The 17,609-nt window shown below is 48.1% G+C and overlaps 1 protein-coding gene across 1 annotated transcript in view; it reads left to right on the top strand.

Moving 5' to 3' along the window:
* Nucleotides 1–17,609, top strand: part of PRR12 (proline rich 12) — a 33,020-nt gene that overhangs the window by 13,681 nt on the left and 1,730 nt on the right. The window contains exons 7-11 of the mRNA XM_064293953.1: nt 7,497–7,613; nt 7,844–7,977; nt 8,305–8,771; nt 15,586–15,711; nt 15,964–16,061. Coding sequence (XP_064150023.1) covers nt 7,497–7,613; nt 7,844–7,977; nt 8,305–8,771; nt 15,586–15,711; nt 15,964–16,061 — 942 coding nt within the window. The remainder of the gene's footprint in view (nt 1–7,496; nt 7,614–7,843; nt 7,978–8,304; nt 8,772–15,585; nt 15,712–15,963; nt 16,062–17,609) is intronic.

Below are 17,609 nucleotides of genomic sequence, written 5' to 3'. Positions count from 1 at the left end.
TGGTGGCGCAGTGCGTAAGTACTTGGTTGCTAACTAAAGGTCTGGCAGTTCAAACTCACCCAGCGGCTCTGCGGGAGAAAGATGTGGCAGTCTGCTTCTGTAAAGATTACAGTGTGGGAGACCCTGTGGGCCAGGTTACTCTGTCATGTGGGGTTTCCATGAGCTGGAATCAACTTGACAGCACCTAACAACAGCAACATTCCCATGTAGGAGTACCTGGGTAGTGCACTCATCCGCTAACTGAAAGTTTGGCGATTCAAGTCTGCTCAGAGGCATTTCAGAAGAAAGGCTTGGCTATCTATTTCTGAAAAATCAACTATTGAAAACTCTGGGGAGCACAGTTCTACTCTGACGCCCATGGGGTCCCCATGAATCAGAATCGACTTGACAGCGACTGGTACTGGTTGTGTCCCCATTTTACAGAGAAGAAAACTGAGACTCAAAGAGGTAAATAGGCTTCCTGGGTCTCACAGCTCAGTTCAGAATCCACACCCAGCCTTGCCAGCCCCGGGAACCCGTGCTGTCCACACTAGAATTGCTGCTTACTCTATGTTCTAATCCAGCAGTGACAGCCAGAGTGGCCAGCGCTGCTTAAGTAGACGCCCAGCACTGGGTCAGTCAAGCAGTGCTCTTGGACAGGGCCCGCAACCATCCACATTTTAAAGATGAGGAAGTTCACACGCAGAAAGAGGGGGGCCCCTTGGCTCATGAGTACTGAGCTGAGATTGGAGCCAGGGCCATCTGACACCATCTCCCAGCTGGCACGGGACAGGGGACAGGACGGGCAAGGACTCAGATGCCTAAAATACAACACGAGCGTGTGTTCTGATGGTGGACACGCGACCCTAGGGCCAGGCCACTTCTGCACACTCTGGGGGCAAGGACAGCTTGGTAGATGTCTGGATTCATTCTTGGACCTGTGGTCAGGGGCAGCCACCTGGCGGTATGGTTAATAGCCCGGCTTTGGCATTAGCTTGACTGGCATGAATCTCTGCCACTTCTGAGCTGGGTTTGTGTCAAACCTTCCTGAGCCTCAGTTTTCCCAACTGTAAAACGGGGGTGATGTTATTAGTACCTATCTCATATAACACGAGGGTTAACATGTTACTCCTTGTGCTCCGTGGGTGATAACCCTGAAGGTCAGTGTTCGCTTCTGTTACTCATTTCGGTGATCCTGGGCAAGTCTGTAGTTCAAGGCTTGGCAAACTTTTTCTATAAAGAGCCAGAGAATAAATATTTTAGGCCTTGTGGGCCATACATGGTCTTTGCCACGTATTCTTCGTCCCCCCTTTTTTTTTTCAATAACTTTTTACAATCCTTTAAAAATGTACGGATCCCTGAATAGTGCAAACAGTTAGTGCACTTGGCTGCTAAAGGAAAAGTTGGAGGTTCAGGTCCACCCAGAGGCACTTCAGAAGAAAGCCCTGGAAATCTACTTCTGAAAACTCAGCCATCGAAAACCCTATAGAGCACACAGTTGTACTGTGACACTCATGGGGTCGCCATGAGTTGGGATTGACTCAACAGCAAATTTTTTCTTTTTTTTTTTAGGGAAAAACCATTCATAGTTTGAAGACCCTACAAAAACAGGCAGTGGGCCATAGTTTGTTCTAGAGCAGCACCAAACTGCAAAACCCCTTGCCAACGAGTTGATTCCGAGTCATAACAACTCTATAAGACAGAGTAGAACTTCCCCGTAGGGCTCCCAAGGCTGTAATCTTTATGGAAGCAGTGCCACCAGGGCCATCCTGGAGCAGCACAGTCCAATAGAAATACCACATGAGCTGTATATGTATTTTTAGACCTTTTCAGACCCATGTGTAAAAAAAAAGATACATGACATTAACTGTAGGAATATATTTTACTTAACCCGACATACGTAAAGTTTTGTTGTTTCAACATATCAGTAGTGAAAATTATTAATGAGATATTTTATGTTCTTTTTTTGTACGAATTCTTCAAGATCCAGCATGTGTTTTGTGCTCGTTGTTGTTAGCTGCAGTTGAGTCAGACCCCAACTCATGGGGATTCATGCTCAGCAAATCGAAATGCTGCCTGGTGTTGCATCATCCCAATGACCAGTTGTGGATCAGACCTTTGTATCTGCAGGGTTTTCATTAGCTGTTTTTCAGAACAAGACCACCAGGCCTTTCTTTCTAGTCTCTCTTAGTCTGAAAGCTCTGTTCAGCATCATAGCAACACTTAAGCCTCCCCTGATAGCATCTCTCCACTCCGACCTCAATACAAAAAGCAATTTGCATAAAACTAAAAATAGATAGCCAGAACCTGGCATGCAGGCCCCTGTGTTCCATCTGGTGCCCATGGTAGACATCATTAATCAATCTCAGCACTTGTTCCTACTGAGCGTGGTACTCAGGGCTGAACTGTACCCCACAGAGCTATACTCCACTCTACCTAACTTCTCAATCTGTAAAATGTGGGTAATATTAACTCCCCATTCTTGGGGTGGTTGTGAGGATCATCAGGATATAAATTCAAGCATGTAATAGTTGGATGGAGAAGAGAATGGGGAGGAGGGTGGTCCAGGCAGAGGGAACAGCCTGTACAAAGGCCTGGAGGTGAGGAAAAGCCTGGTGTTTTTGTGATCTGCCAGGATGCCAGGGTTTGAGTGGCTCGGGAGGTGGACAGGGCCAGATCACGTTGGACTTTGAATTCCGGGATGGGATTGATGGGAGCTATGGAAGACATTAAGGAGTCTTGGTGGCACAATAGTTAAACGCTCAGCTGCTAACCAAAAGGTTGACGGTTCGATGACTGCCCTGACAGGGAACACGACAGAGAACCCTTGAGGGAGCAGTAAAGCAGTAGAATACAGACCTCAAATTCTTCTAAAAAGACTGGACTTAATGGTCTGAGATTAGAAGGACCCCAGAGGTCATGGTCCCCAGACCTTCTGTTAGCCCAAGACAGGAATCATTCCCAAAGCCAACTTTTCAGACAGGGATCAGACTGGACGATGGGATAGAAAATGATACTGGTGAGGAGTGAGCTTCTTGGATCAAGTAGACACCTGAGGCTATGTCGGCAGCTCCTGTCTGGAGAGATGAGAGGGCGTCAGAAGCTGGCCGAATGGACACGAAAGTAGTGGAGAGAAGGAGTGTGCTGTCTCATTAGAGGGAGAGGAACTAGGAGTGTACAGTAACGTGTATATAAGTTTTTGTGTAAGAGACTGACTTGGTTTGTAAACTTTCACTTAAACCACAATAAAAATTTTAAAAAAAGGTTGGCAGTTCGAACCCACCCAATGACTCTGTGGGAGGATGACCTGGTGATCTGCTCCCATAAATATCACAGCGTAGGAAACCTTATAGGGCAGTTCTGTTGTGTCACATGGGGTTTATGAGACAGAATCGACTTGACGGCATCTAATGACAACATGGAAGACATTACGCTCTTGTGCCTGCTTGAAAGTTTGCTTTGAGTTCTCCAGCTTCTACTAGGGCCTCTGGCAAGCCTGGAGGCGGCTGGGGAGTTGTCCAGGCCCAGATAACAGTCTGTCCGCTGAGTCCTGTGACTGGCTTTTCCTCTCCCCTGTTAATGGGACCCAGGTGCCTCTGTCCCATGTGCTTTCTGCTTAAGACCTTGCGGCTTGAGGCCTTCCTCTCTGAGCTAGTCACAGTTCAAACTCCTGGAGAGAATCTGATTGGTCGAACTAAACATTTGGGGACAAGATGAAGTCATTGCTTTGCCTGTTGATTGGCTGCTCCCAGGGCAGATCTTCAGTGAGATGGGGTTGTGGGAGGGGCATTTCCCTATTAGGAAGTGGGTGTGGCCAGTGATATGATTGACGTGTCTGGGACTCGAGGGGCAGAGAGGAGAGGCAGGAGGGACCAGGCCACCACAGTTCAGGTGTCATGACTGGGGGGCTGACAGAGAACCTGGGAGGAAGAGTGGTTTGGGGGAAGACGCTGAGCTCAGTTGGGATGTGGTAAGTGGAAGGGACCTGTCAGCTAGCTCTGCTGAAGAGGCAGATAAGAAGCAGGAGGACATGGTGGAGGTGTCTCCCCAGGCAGGGAAGATACTCTGATGGTTTCCTCAAAGGCTCCTGAGAACTAGAATAGGGAGCATTGGATTCATATGGAGAGGGCAAGCTTATCTGGTCGGGGGCCCATGTGTGCAAATGTCTGGGGATCAGAAAGTCGGGGGCTTGTCCCTGGGTAGGGAGCAGGAGAGGAGAGGAACCTGAGCCAAGTCTCTGTTTCAGGCTGAGGAGTTTGGTCTGTGGCATCGGAGGCCCTGGAAGGTTCTAGAGCCGGGCAGACGCAATCTGTATTGAGCTTTTTGATTTTTGAGTGGTATTTGGGCCTCTAACCTGGCACCCGAGGTTCCCAGAAGGAAGGGTGGGAACTATGTGGCAGCCTGGTGGAAAGGACCGGGCCTCAGGACGCCTGCTCACTGTCTCATCTTGCCTCACTCTTGCTACATGACTTCAGCTGAGCGAGACCTCTCCTCTCTGGACCTCATTTTTATTAGGTTATAAACAGGGGTCATAACCCCTTCTTTGCACTCACCTGGCTGGTCCTAGGGTCAGAGAAGTTGTGAGTATAAAAGCAGTTTACCCAAACCAGAGGTAGATAATTAATACGTAGCATGCAGAAAGGTGTCTGTGGTAGACATTACTAATCGAGCCCAGCACCCAATCCTCCTGAGCCCGGAGCTCAGGGCAGTCATGACCCATCAATTGGTCCTATCGTCTGAATCCTGTTTGAATGCAGCCACTGCCCCTAATTCATCTCTGTGTTAATCCCAGTGCCCAGTGCTGCCTCCATCAGATTTTCCATAATGCCCTTGAGCTTTATTTATCCATGTCTGTCAGTTTCTCTATTCTAGACCTACAGCTGTCACCTTCTTTCCCTGGCAAACCCCAGTCATCGCCCAACTCCCTTGCGGAAGAAGTGGTTCTTCCAAGACTTGTAGGTGTCACCTCTTCCAGGAAGCCTTCCTGGATTCAGATTGAACTCGTGGTTCCTCCTTTACCCTCCCACAGTGCCACTGGCACATTTGTTGTTTGTTCTGTTATATTTTCGTGCTTGGGTCTGCCTCCCCTAATACTGCCTTCATTCACTCACACACACACACACACCCACCCACCATCACCACCACCACATTCTCCCATAGATGCTGGGGTCTGGGGCCCTGGCCAGGGCATACATGAGCCTTGGGGACAAGGTGAGGATATCTTGAGTGTGTAACGGGACTGAGCAGAGATGGGTGAACCTTTCCATCCCTCTTTCCTCTCAGACTGCGATAATCTGGAGATATGGCCTCGGGTAACCTGTAGAGGGTGAGCGAAAATGAGGGAGACCCTCCATGAGATGGACTGACACAGTGGCTGCAACAGTAGGCTCCCGCATACCCACAATCTCATGGGTGATGCAGGTCTGGGCAGTGTTTTATTCTGTCACATATAAGGTTCATGTCTTAGATGGCTAGTGCTGCTGTAACAGAAATACCAGGAGTGGGTGGATTTAGTGAACACAAATTTCTTTCTCAGTTCAGGAGACTAGAAGTCCAAATTCAGGAAGCCAGCCCTAGGGGAAGGCTTTCTTTCTCTGTTCGCTCTAGGGGAAAATACTTGTACTTTCCACCTTCTGTTCCTCAGTTTCTTGGTGATCTTTTCCCTATATCTGGGTCTCATATCTGAAAAATGGTTGGCTTAAGACACACCCGACACTGATATGGCCTCATTAACACAGGTCTGTGGGTATGTTGTCATCAGTTGTTTTCTAGTCAATTCTGACTCATAGTGACCCCATTTGACAGAGTAGAATGGCCCAAAGGCCATAGTCTTTACAGAAGCAGATTGCCAGATGTTTTTCCCCTGGAGCCATTGGGTGGGCTTGAGCCCCCAAACTTGGTTAGCAGCTGAGTGCTTAACCATTATGCTGCTAGGGCTCAACAGGTATAGGGGTTAGGATTACAATACATGTTTTTGGGGGACATGGTTCAATTCATAATATTGCCATGAGGTCAGTGCTGATTCGGTGGCAGATAAACACAACCTGTCATCTCTCTGAATTCTTGGTACAAGCTGCACACTTGTCCTAGCTTATTGATCTCTTGTCTGTCTAACGAAGGCCGCAGAGAAGGCTTTGTTGGTCTCGCACCTGTAGCCTGAGGCCCAGTGCAGTGTCTCGCTCAGGGTGGTGGAGTACTCAGGGAATGTCATTATTTGAGTAATGTGGGAAGTTTGTTTTATCGTTTTGCAAAATTATAAAGCAGGTGGTCCCCAACTTACGACGGGGTTCCAGTCCAACAACTCCGTCGTAAGTCGGTTCTGACGTAAGCTGAATACCTTGGTTTTTTTTCTAAGTTTCTGTTATTATTACATTTAATTATCAGCATTTTTATAAATCTGAGCTTTATTTGTTTTTGGGAGTTGGAAATGTTACATGTAAACCTACAGATAAATTTTTTTAATACATACATTAAAAAATACACAAATCATAAAAATTTACTGATGATGAAGAGTTAGATGACATTGGCATTTTGTCAGTTGTGGTAATAACTCCACTTGTGGAAGATTCTGGATCATCTGGATTATCCCTGGGAATGGGGTGGCGTTTCTAGTCAGGAGATTAGTGAGAGTTGTCCGTATAGGCCTTTTGTTTTTTTCCTTCATGTATTTCACGGTAACGTCTCACTGCTTCCCAAATGTGCCTACGACTTTAGCACAGCGATCAGCATTTGGGTCCATGCTTTCAGGCAACTGAAGCCCTTGATTTAGTTCAGAAAATTAAATCTATGTGGTAGTGTTTTGAATAGTACATCATAGAATTGAACATCTGTGAGTGAACATTTGAGAACGATAGCATCAGCAAATTACATGCTGTAATGTACGTGGTACACGTTACTAGTAGTAAGACGTACAAAAAAAATGGCGGTCCTGAGTGCGGTTTGTCGTGATTTGAGTATGTTGTAAGTCGGGGACTACCCGTAATTAAAACTGAGTAGCGTGAGAGCAAACAGCATGATCGAGGATATCGGGTGGGTCCTTGGGTGGCGCACATAGTTTGTACTCTGCTAATAACTTAAAAGTTGACATTTGAGACAGTCTAGTAGTGCCACAGAAGAAAGGTCTGGCAGTCTGCTTCCATAAAGTTATCACAGCTAAGAAAACCCTGGGTAACAGTTCTGCTCTGTATCACGAGGTCACCAGAGTTGGAATCAACAGCAGCAGGTTTATAACTTCTAATCACAGATAGAATTTGACTGGTGTAGAATGTAATCTTACTTCATCGCCTGGGGGAGACTCACTCTAAGGTCAAAGAATGTGGGGTAGGCACAAGGAGGACTGACCCTGATTGAACCTACATCCCCAGCTTGTAGAACATCGTGGGGGCCAAAGTATTTGTCAGGCAGATGTTCATCGATGCTTGCCGATGACTGCTTGATTTTTCTTAAGAGGTGTGAATGGGGGTGGGAGGTGCAGGAGTGGGGGCTGACCTTGCAGCCTTTGCTGCGCCCCTCCTCAGCTGGCGTTGCAGACGGGGCGTGAGCCCCCGCCCATCTGGCGAGTACAGAAGGCTCTGCTGCAGAAATTTACTCCAGAGATAAAGGATGGACAGAGGCAGTTTTGTGCCACCAGTAATGTAAGTCTACGAGGGGAATGAGGACTCGGGGCTCCTGGTTGGGTGAGGGGAGGCTGGGGTCTCCCTTATGCATGACTATTACTTGCCCTGGGTCTCAGGTCAGTCCTGAAGGGGGTCCCCACGGCCCAGCAGGCTCCTGGCAGCAACCAGGTTGGCCCAGGGTTGGTGGTGTCACGGGCGTCTGACCAGCATGGGTGAAGGAGTTCCTCGTGTGCCTTTTCTTTCCATAGTATTTGGGGTATTTTGGGGATGCAAAAAATCGGTACCAGCGCCTGTATGTGAAGTTCCTGGAGAATGTCAACAAGAAGGATTATGTGAGGGTCTGTGCTCGGAAGCCCTGGCACCGGCCCCCTGTGCCTGTCAGGTACTCCTGGGTCCAGGGAGGCCAGGAATGGACAGGCTGAGAGGAACGGGAATGGAGCGTGCAGCGGGGGTGGGGTGGGACAGAGACTCAGAGGCAGGGTAACAGAGACCCGGAGAGAGAGGGGACAGAGGCCCGGGTGCGGGGGGAGTGGGGACAGAGACTCAGAGAGCGGGACAGAGACCGAGGGGGTGGACAGAACAAGAGGGGAGAGACTCAGTGAGAGGGAAGCTTGTTGTGTGAGTCGTGCTCTGGGCTGGCAGGGGGCCCCAAGGAGAAGAACTGGGCTTCTTGGCTGCTGACCACAGTTCCTTCTACACTCCATTCCAGACGATCCGGTCAGGCCAAAGGCCCCACATCTGCCGGGGGCAGCTTTGCCCCTCCCCCCAAAGCCCCAGCACCACCTCCTAAGCCAGAGACGCCTGAGAAGACAACATCTGAGAAGCCCCCAGAGCAGATGCCCGAGACGGTTATGCCCGAGCCCCCTGCACCTGAGAAGCCATCCCCACCGCGGCCCGCTGAGAAGGAGAAGGAGCGGGCATCACGTGGAGAGCGGCCCTTGCGGGGTGAGAGGGCCACAGGTGGACGGCAGACCCGGCCTGAACGGAGCCTTGCTTCAGGACAATCCACTGCCTCCCGGCTGCCCAAGGCCCGGCCCACCAAGGTGAAGGCTGAACCGCCCCCCAAGAAGAGAAAGAAGTGGCTGAAGGAGGCGACGGGCAATATGTCAGCAGGCGGGGGCCCACCTGGCAGCTCCTCAGACTCAGAATCATCCCCTGGCGCGCCCAGCGAGGACGGTGAGACACTCTGTCCTCGGCAGCCACAGGGCTGGTGAGGAAGGCGTGGGGAGGTGACTGGGGACTTCAGAAGGAGACATGGGTGAGGGCTGTCAGGAGGCTTCCAGGAACATCATTGAGACAGTAATAATAATTGATTCAGTAATAACAATAACCAGCTGCTGTGGAGTCAGCTCTGACTCATGGCGACCCCTTGCGTGTCGGAGTAGAACTGAACTCCCGTAGGATTTTCAATGGCTGAGTTTTGGGAAGTAGATAGCCAGGGCTTTCTTCCGAGGCACCTCTGAGTGGACTTGAACAGCCAGTCTTTCGGCCAGCAGCTGACGGTATTTAACCGTTCTCATCACCCAGGAACTCCAGTAATAATAAAAAGTAAATAAAAAATAGGAGCGATAGGTAACTATTACATGGTACCTAAGTGTGTCAGGCTGTCTCCCAAGTTCTTTACTCATACTAATTTAATTTTTATACAGTCCTAGGAAGTAGCTAAGGAGCCCTAGTGGTGCAGTGGTTAAGTGCTCGGCTGCTAACTTGAAAGGTCAGCAGTTTGAACCCACCAGCCACTCTAGGGGGGAAAGATGTGGCAGTCTGCTTCTGTAAAGATTGACAGCCTTGGAAACCTTATGGGCCAGTTCTGCTCTGTCCTGTAGGGGTGCTGTGAGTCAGAATTGACTTGACCGCAACAAGTTCAGGAATTAGCTACTGTTATTATCCCCATTTTATATGTGAGGAAACCAAGACACTGAGAGGGTCCCATGAAGCTGGAATGTGGGACCCCACCAGAGTTGGAGTGCAGCCAGTGCAGCCTCAGGTTCTATTTCTGTTGTTCAGCACTGTGCTGTTTTGTCTCAGGACAGGCTGATTTTGAGTACTGAAGGGGAGGTGTGGGACCAGTCCCTGGTCCTGGAGGCCCAGAGATGCTGCTAGTCCCCATGACTCACTGGGTGACTCTGGTAGAGGGGCATAACCTCTCTGTGCTTTAGTGACCTCATCTGTAAAATGGCTTCATAATAGGTAAAGTGTGTGGGAGGGTGCTTGCCTATTGGAGCCGCTAGATGTGAGTTCCGTGTCTGTATCCTCAGTGCTTAGGATGATATCTAATGCATGATGCCAACAATACCACCCAAAAAATATATATGCCTATGTATAATAAATCAAACAGCTGACTTAAATTGAGCACTTACAGTGTGCCTGGCATCATTCTAAGCCTTGTACATACTTTATCTCATTTTGTCTTCACACAACCCCTATGAGGTAGGTGCTGTAGAATTACCCCCATTTTAATGATGAAGAAGTCGAGGCACTAAGAAGTGACACGACTTGCCGAAGGGTGCTCACTTTTAGGTAGGGTGCAGGGGCAGCTGATTTTTTTTTTTTTTTCCTATCGTTAAATCTTTATTTATTTGTTATTGTACTTTAAGTGAAAGTTTACAATTCAAGTCAGTTTCTCATAGAAAATCTTATACACACATTGTTATGTGACCCTAACACAGACAGCACACTCCTCCCTACCCTGTATTTCCCCTGTCCATTCAACCAGCTCCTGTCCACCTCTGCCTTCTCATCTCACCTCCACACAGGAGCTGAGGGGCAGCTGATTTGACACCCAAAAAAATAGAGTGAGTTAGGTGAGAGAAGTTGAATTCTCTTTGCATACAAGCCCAAATGTAGGTGGAAGTTCATACATAGCAAATAAGGGGCTATTTCATATGGTTGTTCTGGGCCCCGGTTTTCTTGTCTCTTGCTCTGCCGGCCCCCAGCATGTGGGCCTCAACCTCATTGTCACAGCCAACTCAACAGTTCCACATCTACTTTCTTGCCAGTGGGAAAGGATACAAGAGCAAGGGAATGGCCTGACATTCCTTAAATACCAAATCTGGGAGTAGCAAACTTCCTTTCTTCTCAAATCCCATTGGTCAGAATTTGACGTGACCACTCCTAGCTGCAAGGGAAGCTGGGAAATGTAGTTTCTAACTAGGTAGCTTGTGCTTTGTTACAAGAGCAGGACAGGTTGAGACCTCAGAGAGGAGAAGCAGTTAAACTGAAACAGTTGGAGGTATGGGGAGGTGCAAACCAAAAAACCAAACCAGTTGCCCTTGAGTCGACTCCAGTTCATGTCAACTGCATGTGTGTCAGGGTAGAACTGTGTTCCATATGGCTTTCAGTGACTACGCTTGCAGAAGTAGATGACAGGCTTTTCTTCCAAGGTCCCTCTGGCTGGACTCAAGCCGTCAGCCTTCTGGTTAGCAGCTGAGCGCTTAACCGTTCGTGCCACCCAAGGGCTCCGTGGAAGGTGAAGGAAAGCAGTCGCCAAAGGTCCAGATTTATAGGTCTTTTCCTTTCTGGCCCTCACTTGTTTTTCTTCTTTTTAAACAGCTTTATTGATACAATTCACACATCATACAATTCACCCATCTAAGGTATACAGTTCACCAGCTCTTCCACAGAGTTGTGCCACCATCATCACGATTGATTTCAGAACGTTTTCATCATCATCAAAGAGGAACGCTACAACCTTTTAGCCATCATTCCCTATTTTCCCCCAACCCTTGTTGTTGTTGGGTGCCTTTGAGTCATCTCTGACTCGTAGTGACCTCAAGTGACAGAAGAGAACTGCCCCAGGGGTTTTTTGTTTTTTTTTTAAGTAATATTTTATTAGTATATTTTTGGTGAAAGGTTACACAGCAAATTAGGTTCCCAATACCCCATATAGTTTTCTTTTTTGTAAGCTTTCCAGACTCTGTTTTTCCACTGCAGAGCCGTTGGGTGAGTTTGAACCACCAACCTGTCAGTTAGCAGCTAAACACTTAACAGTTGCACCACGAGAGCTTCTTCCCCCGACCCTAGGCAGCCACTAATCTACTTTCTGTCTTTTTAGATTTGGCTATTCTGGATGTTTCATGGAAACTCTGGTGGCGTAGTAGTTAAGTGATACAGCTGCTAACCAAGAGGTCGGTGGTTCGAATCCACCAGGCGCTCCTTGTAAAACTCTATGGGGCAGTTCTACTCTGTCCTACAGGGTCGCAATGAGTCGGAATTGACACCACGGCAGTGGGTTTGTTTTTTTTGGTTTGGATGTTTCTTGTAAATGGAGGGAGATAAGATAGGGTTTTTGCGTCTGGCTTCTTTTACTCAGCATAATGCTTTCCTGGTCCATCCACGTTGTAGCATTTATCAGAACTTTGTTCCTTTTTTTAAAAAATGGCTGTTGACATCGAGTTGCTTCCATTTTTTTTTTGCTTTTGTGGATAATGCTGTGTTGAACATTTGTAGATGGCCCTGAGTTTCTAGAGCCGAACTCTCAACTCTTAGGGAGCAGCTCCCCTGGCATGTTTCCATGGCTTTCTCTGGGTAAGCATCTGTCTCCCCCTTCCACGTTAGACCAGGAGCCCTTCCAGAACCAACCCTCTTGCTTTTTGTTTTTCGGTTCAGAGTCTTCCTAGAGACTTGTTGTCCTACATGTCCCAAAAGCTTCTAAGTCTAGATTATGACTGATACGCTCTCCTTTCTTATGTTCTCAGTGAAAGTTCTAGAAAGAGGCTGCAGCAGCCTACCCTCTCCCTTTAATCTACGTCTGCTTATCTTCCTCAGTTCTTTCAGTAGGTGTTTATTGAGGACCTACTGTGTGCCATGAACTAGGACCCTCTGCAGTGAGCAAAACAAGACAAAAACGTATGACCACATTGCCACTTATAGTCAATCAGATGAATATAAACTATAATAGAGTACAAAACAGCATGAAAAGTCATTCTGAGTTGGAATAGAGGCAGTTAAGAAAAATACATCGGATTAAGAGGTGGGGTGGTGGGTGAAATGGGGTTGGGGGAGAGAACATTCCAGGCTGGGTTTGGATGAAGAGTATCAGTGAGGAGGCCAGTGTGGCTGGAGCTGCGTGAATGAGAGGGAGAGGGTGGGAGGTGAGATGTAAGATGGTAGAAGTAGTAGCATCAGTACCTGTCTTCTGAGTGGGGGGATAATGCAAATTAAGATCAGCCCAAGGTTGATCCCTGTGAGGTTGAAGTCAGACATACCTCCACCCTGCAACCTTTTCACCAGTCCTGATACCAGCTGTCCCTTCTACGGCACTCTCTACTTCTCTGCTCGGCTCGATAAGCTGTTGTAATGGTCACACAGAACTCACAGACCATACTTAAAGTTAAGTGGTTTATTAAGGAAGTAACAGGCTACAACTTGGGATCAGAATCAGGAAACATGTAGGCAGTCTTCCTTCTTCGTTGCAGGACAGCTCTCTCAGCCACGCGGACCTCCTCTTAGCCCCATCAGGACAGGCTCCTCTTGGTCCAGCTATTTGTCCCCATTGACTTTGCTACAGCTCCTCTTCCGGGCCTATCCCTGTCTTCAGTATTCTAATCCTTGACTCATGTTACAGCTTTTTCAGGAAGTTCCTTGCCTTCTGTCTCTGCCTCTTCTCTCTTCTTTCTTCTGCTGCTTTCTGTCTGAAAAACCTCTGTGGGGTTGGTTGCTTATCACACAACTGCTTGTCAATTTCAAGGCATGGTCGCCCTACCAGGGCTACAAGCTAACCAGTCTTCTGTTGGTAGGCCACAGATACTTCATTTCAGTAGACTATTGACCAATCCCTGCAAGGTGCATACCAATCACAGGGCAGACAGCAGCCCAGGACCAGACAAAAAATATCAAACCACCCTGTTACTTACAGCTTGCCCAGGAAATGTCAGTCAAGCTGGACAAAAGTAACAAATCCTCTGGGGTAGAAAACTAGGGCAAAGGTAACTAACTCCTCAGGGCTTAGGGGAAAAATGTCAAGCTGTTTTTCCAAAGAACCAAAGCAGAAAGCCATGTAAAGGAACTCATTTCACCACATGAGGGCAGAGAAGAAAGAGGGCCAGGTCGTGTAGGATGTCAGTTCTCCAACTTTATTATGCATACAAATCCCCTGGGGATTTGTTAAATGCAGATTTGGACTCAGTAAGTCTGTGAGGAAGTGGGGATCATGGATTTATATTTCTAGCCAGCTTCTGGGTGATGCTGCTGGTCCAAGGACTACATTTTGAGTAGCAAGGGGCCTAGGGTTTTGTGGCCCACTGGAGGGACTCTAACTTTACCCCAAAGGAGATGAGAGCCACACAAGGGTCTGCCATACATTGTCATGCAGTCTCTCTGGCCCTTTAAAACAGCTCCCAGATCTGGGAGTGGCCAGCATCTTGTCTTCTTATGTCCCATTGGCCTGACCTGGGTCACATGACCACACCTAGCTGCAAGGGAATCTGGGTAAATCAAACAGACATTTTTTGTGCGTCTTACTCAGGGATATTCTGGAGCCTCTTCTTAGCCTTCCTGCTTCCCTTTTCCCTGGGTGCTCCGTTTTGAGTTTCACTGAGGGTGTCCTTCAATGTCCTGCCCTTGGCTTTGTTGCTTCTCATTCTACACGTCTTGCTTGTTGGGCCCTCATGACTTTCTGGTGAGCCTCAGATGTGGTTCTTCCACCTGGCCACCTACCAGGCCTGCATACCCCCACTGAACTCCTTGTTCTGGAGTTCTGCTCTCAGGAGCAGCCCTGCAGTTGACACAGTCACCAGGTTAGACCCCCAGGTACTGTCATTGTCCTTTCCCTTTAACCCTTCCTCTCACAGACCGCCAGTCCTTAGTCCCCCACCCCTCCTGTGCTAACTCTGCCTCACCTTCTTCCTCTGGCCCAGACATTGGCCCTCTGATCCCCTCAATCTTTCTGTCACCTCTCCCAGCTCTAATCAGGCCTCAGCCTTCCCTGCGTGGTCCATTGCCCTGGTCTCTATTCTCTCCCCTCCATTCTGTCCACCCTATGGCCTCAAAGGGTTATTTTTCCTTTTTCATTCAATTTCTTTTTGAGGTGAAATTCATGTAACATAAAATGAATCATTTTAAAGTGTACAGTTCGGTGGCATTTAGTGTGTTCATGATGTTGTGCAACCATTACCTCTAATTGCAAAACATTTATATCACCCCAAAAGGAAACCCCATATCCATTAAGTAGTTGTTCCCCATTCTCTCCAGGCCCCAGCACTTGGCAACCTCTAATCTACTTTCTGTTTTTATAGATTTGCTTGTTCTGGACATTTCATATAAATGGAATCAGACAAGATGTGGCCTTTTGTGTCTGATTTTTACTTAGCACAATGCTTTCAAGGTTCACCTATGTTGTAACATGTATTAAGACTTCATTCCTTTTTATAGCTGAATAATATCTTATTATATGAATATATCACATTTTGTTTTACTTCCTCAATGTTGATGGACACTTGGCTTGTTTCTGCCTTTTGGTACTGTGACTAGTGCTGCTATGAACATTTGTATACAAGGATTTGTTTGAACACCTGCTTTCAGTTCTTCTGGGCATATACCTAGGAGCGGAATTGCTGGGAAATATGGCACCTCCTTCAATCTTGCCGTTTATGTATTCTGATCTTTTTGACTCGAATGCTGTTTTGTTGCTTCTTAGATTTTGTTGGAGCCATGCTGAATTAGTCATACCCTTTAAAACACAAAATTATTTGGTCTAGAATGTTCTTTCCTATTATTCAAGACTCAGCGCTTGTTCCACCTTGCACAGGCCTTCCCTGCCTGCCCGGGACGTGTCTGAGGCCTCTGAATGCCTGGCAATGCTTGTGATTCCACCATTACAGCATATTTCGCTGTCACTTGCCTGTCAGTTTGGCACCCCCCCTCCCCCAAGCTGGACCTCCCTGAGAAGAGGGACGTGTCTCCTGTTCCCTGGTGTTCACAACAGTGTGGGTCACACAGGTAATCTCAGAGACAGTTTGAGTAATGGAGCCCATGCCTGTGTTTCCCCCAGAGCGGGCAGTTCCTGGGCGCCTGCTAAAGACCCGGGCGATGCGGGAGATGTACCGGAGCTATGTGGAAATGTTGGTGAGCACAGCACTCGACCCAGACATGATTCAGGCCCTGGAGGACACGCATGGTAAGATGGAGCTTGGTGGGGGGGGGCCGGGGGCCCAGACCCCCAGGTCTGAGGAGGAAGGGACCATGGCCTGGACTCCTGGGTCTGAAGAAGGAATGGGCTGGGGGCCTGGACACCTGGGTCTGAGGGAGGAGGGGCTGGGACCCTGAACTCCCAGGTCTGAGGGCAGAAGGTACTGGTGGTCCGGACCCCTGACCCCTCCCTGTGCATTGTGGGGCTGTGGCTCTCCTGACACCCCTCCTCGTTTTTCAGATGAGCTGTACCTCCCGCCCATGCGGAAGATCGACGGCCTCCTGAATGAGCACAAGAAGAAAGTCCTGAAGCGGCTGTCGCTGAGCCCAGCCTTGCAGGTGCTTGGGGGCCTGGGCTGGAGCTGGCTTGGATCCTGGGTTCAGGCACAGAGGGGACCACCTGCACATGCCAGAGCATCGGGCTCTGCTGGGGGATCTTTGGACAGGGTGGGCTTGGCCAGGAGAAAAGTGGAGGGCAGGGCTGCCAGGAGGGAAGTCTCTGGGTTCCCAACAGCCCTGAGGGCCCAGATGGAGGGGCTGAAGTTCTTGGAATGGCATGGAGGGGTCATTGTGAAGGTCTGGAATGGATAGAGTAGAGCTAAATGCAAGAGTATGAGTTTGGGGACAAAAGGTAGTAGACTGGGGACCATGCCCAAGGCTCTGAGGCAGAATGTTAGCCCATTCTAGTTTCTTTTCCACTGATATCATGCAGACTCTGAGAAGCCCAGAATTCAGTGTTAAGTTCTTTCTGCAACTTTCCCTCTGAAATGTTCAGGGTCTGGCCCTAGGGCTATGAGGTGAAATATTAGGGTGCCTCTGAGAATCCCAGAATAGAACACCAGTATGGGCCTGAGCATTCTGGCTGGGAGGTGAGTCTTAACTTGGAGAATTCTGGGTGGACTGTAGGTCTGACTCTGAGAATTCTGGCGTGAATATTAGGCTAGCTTTGAAAATTCTGGGTAGGACGTTAGGCTGGCACTGAGAATTATTGCTAGGATGTTAGGGCGACTGAGAATTCTTGGATGGATTGTTAGGCTGGCACTGAGAATTCTGAGATAGAAAGTTTGCCTGGTACTGAAAATTCTGGGAGAATGTTAATCTAGCCTGAGAATTGTCACGCTAGCACTGAGAATTCTGAGATAGAATGTTGGCTACTACTGAGGATTCTGGGTGGGATGTTAGGCTAGCTCTGAGAATTATGGTTGGAATGTATGGTTGGCTTTGAGAATCCTGGAGCAGATTGTTGCTGGACTTGCCCTGAGAATTCTGAGATATAGGATGTTAGGTGGTGCTGAAAATTCTGGAAGGATGCTCATCTAGTTCTGAGAATTCTGGAGTAGAATGTTAGCTGGTGCTGACAATTCTGGGTAGAATGTTAGGTGGCTCTGAAAATTCTGGAAGATGTTATGCTAGTCCAGTCAGAATTCGGGTGTTGATTGTTGAGCTGGCCCTGAGGATTTGAGTAAAAGTTGAACTGATGCTGAGACTTGCAAGATAGAATGTTACGGTGGCTGAGAATTTGGGGATTAATCTTAGGCTGACTCTGAGAACTCTCGGTGGGATGTTAGGCTGGTGCCAGGAATTATGGAATGGAGTGTTCAGATTTACGTTTTCTGGGTGGAAGATCAAGGTGGCTCTCAGAATTCTAGACTACAATAGTAGGCTGCCTCTGAGAATTCTGGATAGGATATTAGTCTGGCTCTGGGAATTCTCTGTGGGTTGTTAGTTTGAAAAATCTGGATAGGATATTAGACTGTGTCTGAGAATTCTGGGTAGACCACTGGTATCTGAAAATGCTGGGATGGATGGTTAGACTGGTGTTGAGAATTCTGGGTACGACATTACATGTCTGAGAATTCTGGGATGGGTTAAGTAAGGTCAAAGAAT

Source organism: Loxodonta africana, chromosome 11, assembly GCF_030014295.1.
Source record: "Loxodonta africana isolate mLoxAfr1 chromosome 11, mLoxAfr1.hap2, whole genome shotgun sequence".
NCBI classification, from domain to species: Eukaryota; Metazoa; Chordata; class Mammalia; order Proboscidea; family Elephantidae; genus Loxodonta; species Loxodonta africana.
The sequence above is the reverse complement of the archived record's forward strand: the minus strand, read 5'-3'. Positions and strand labels throughout refer to the sequence as shown.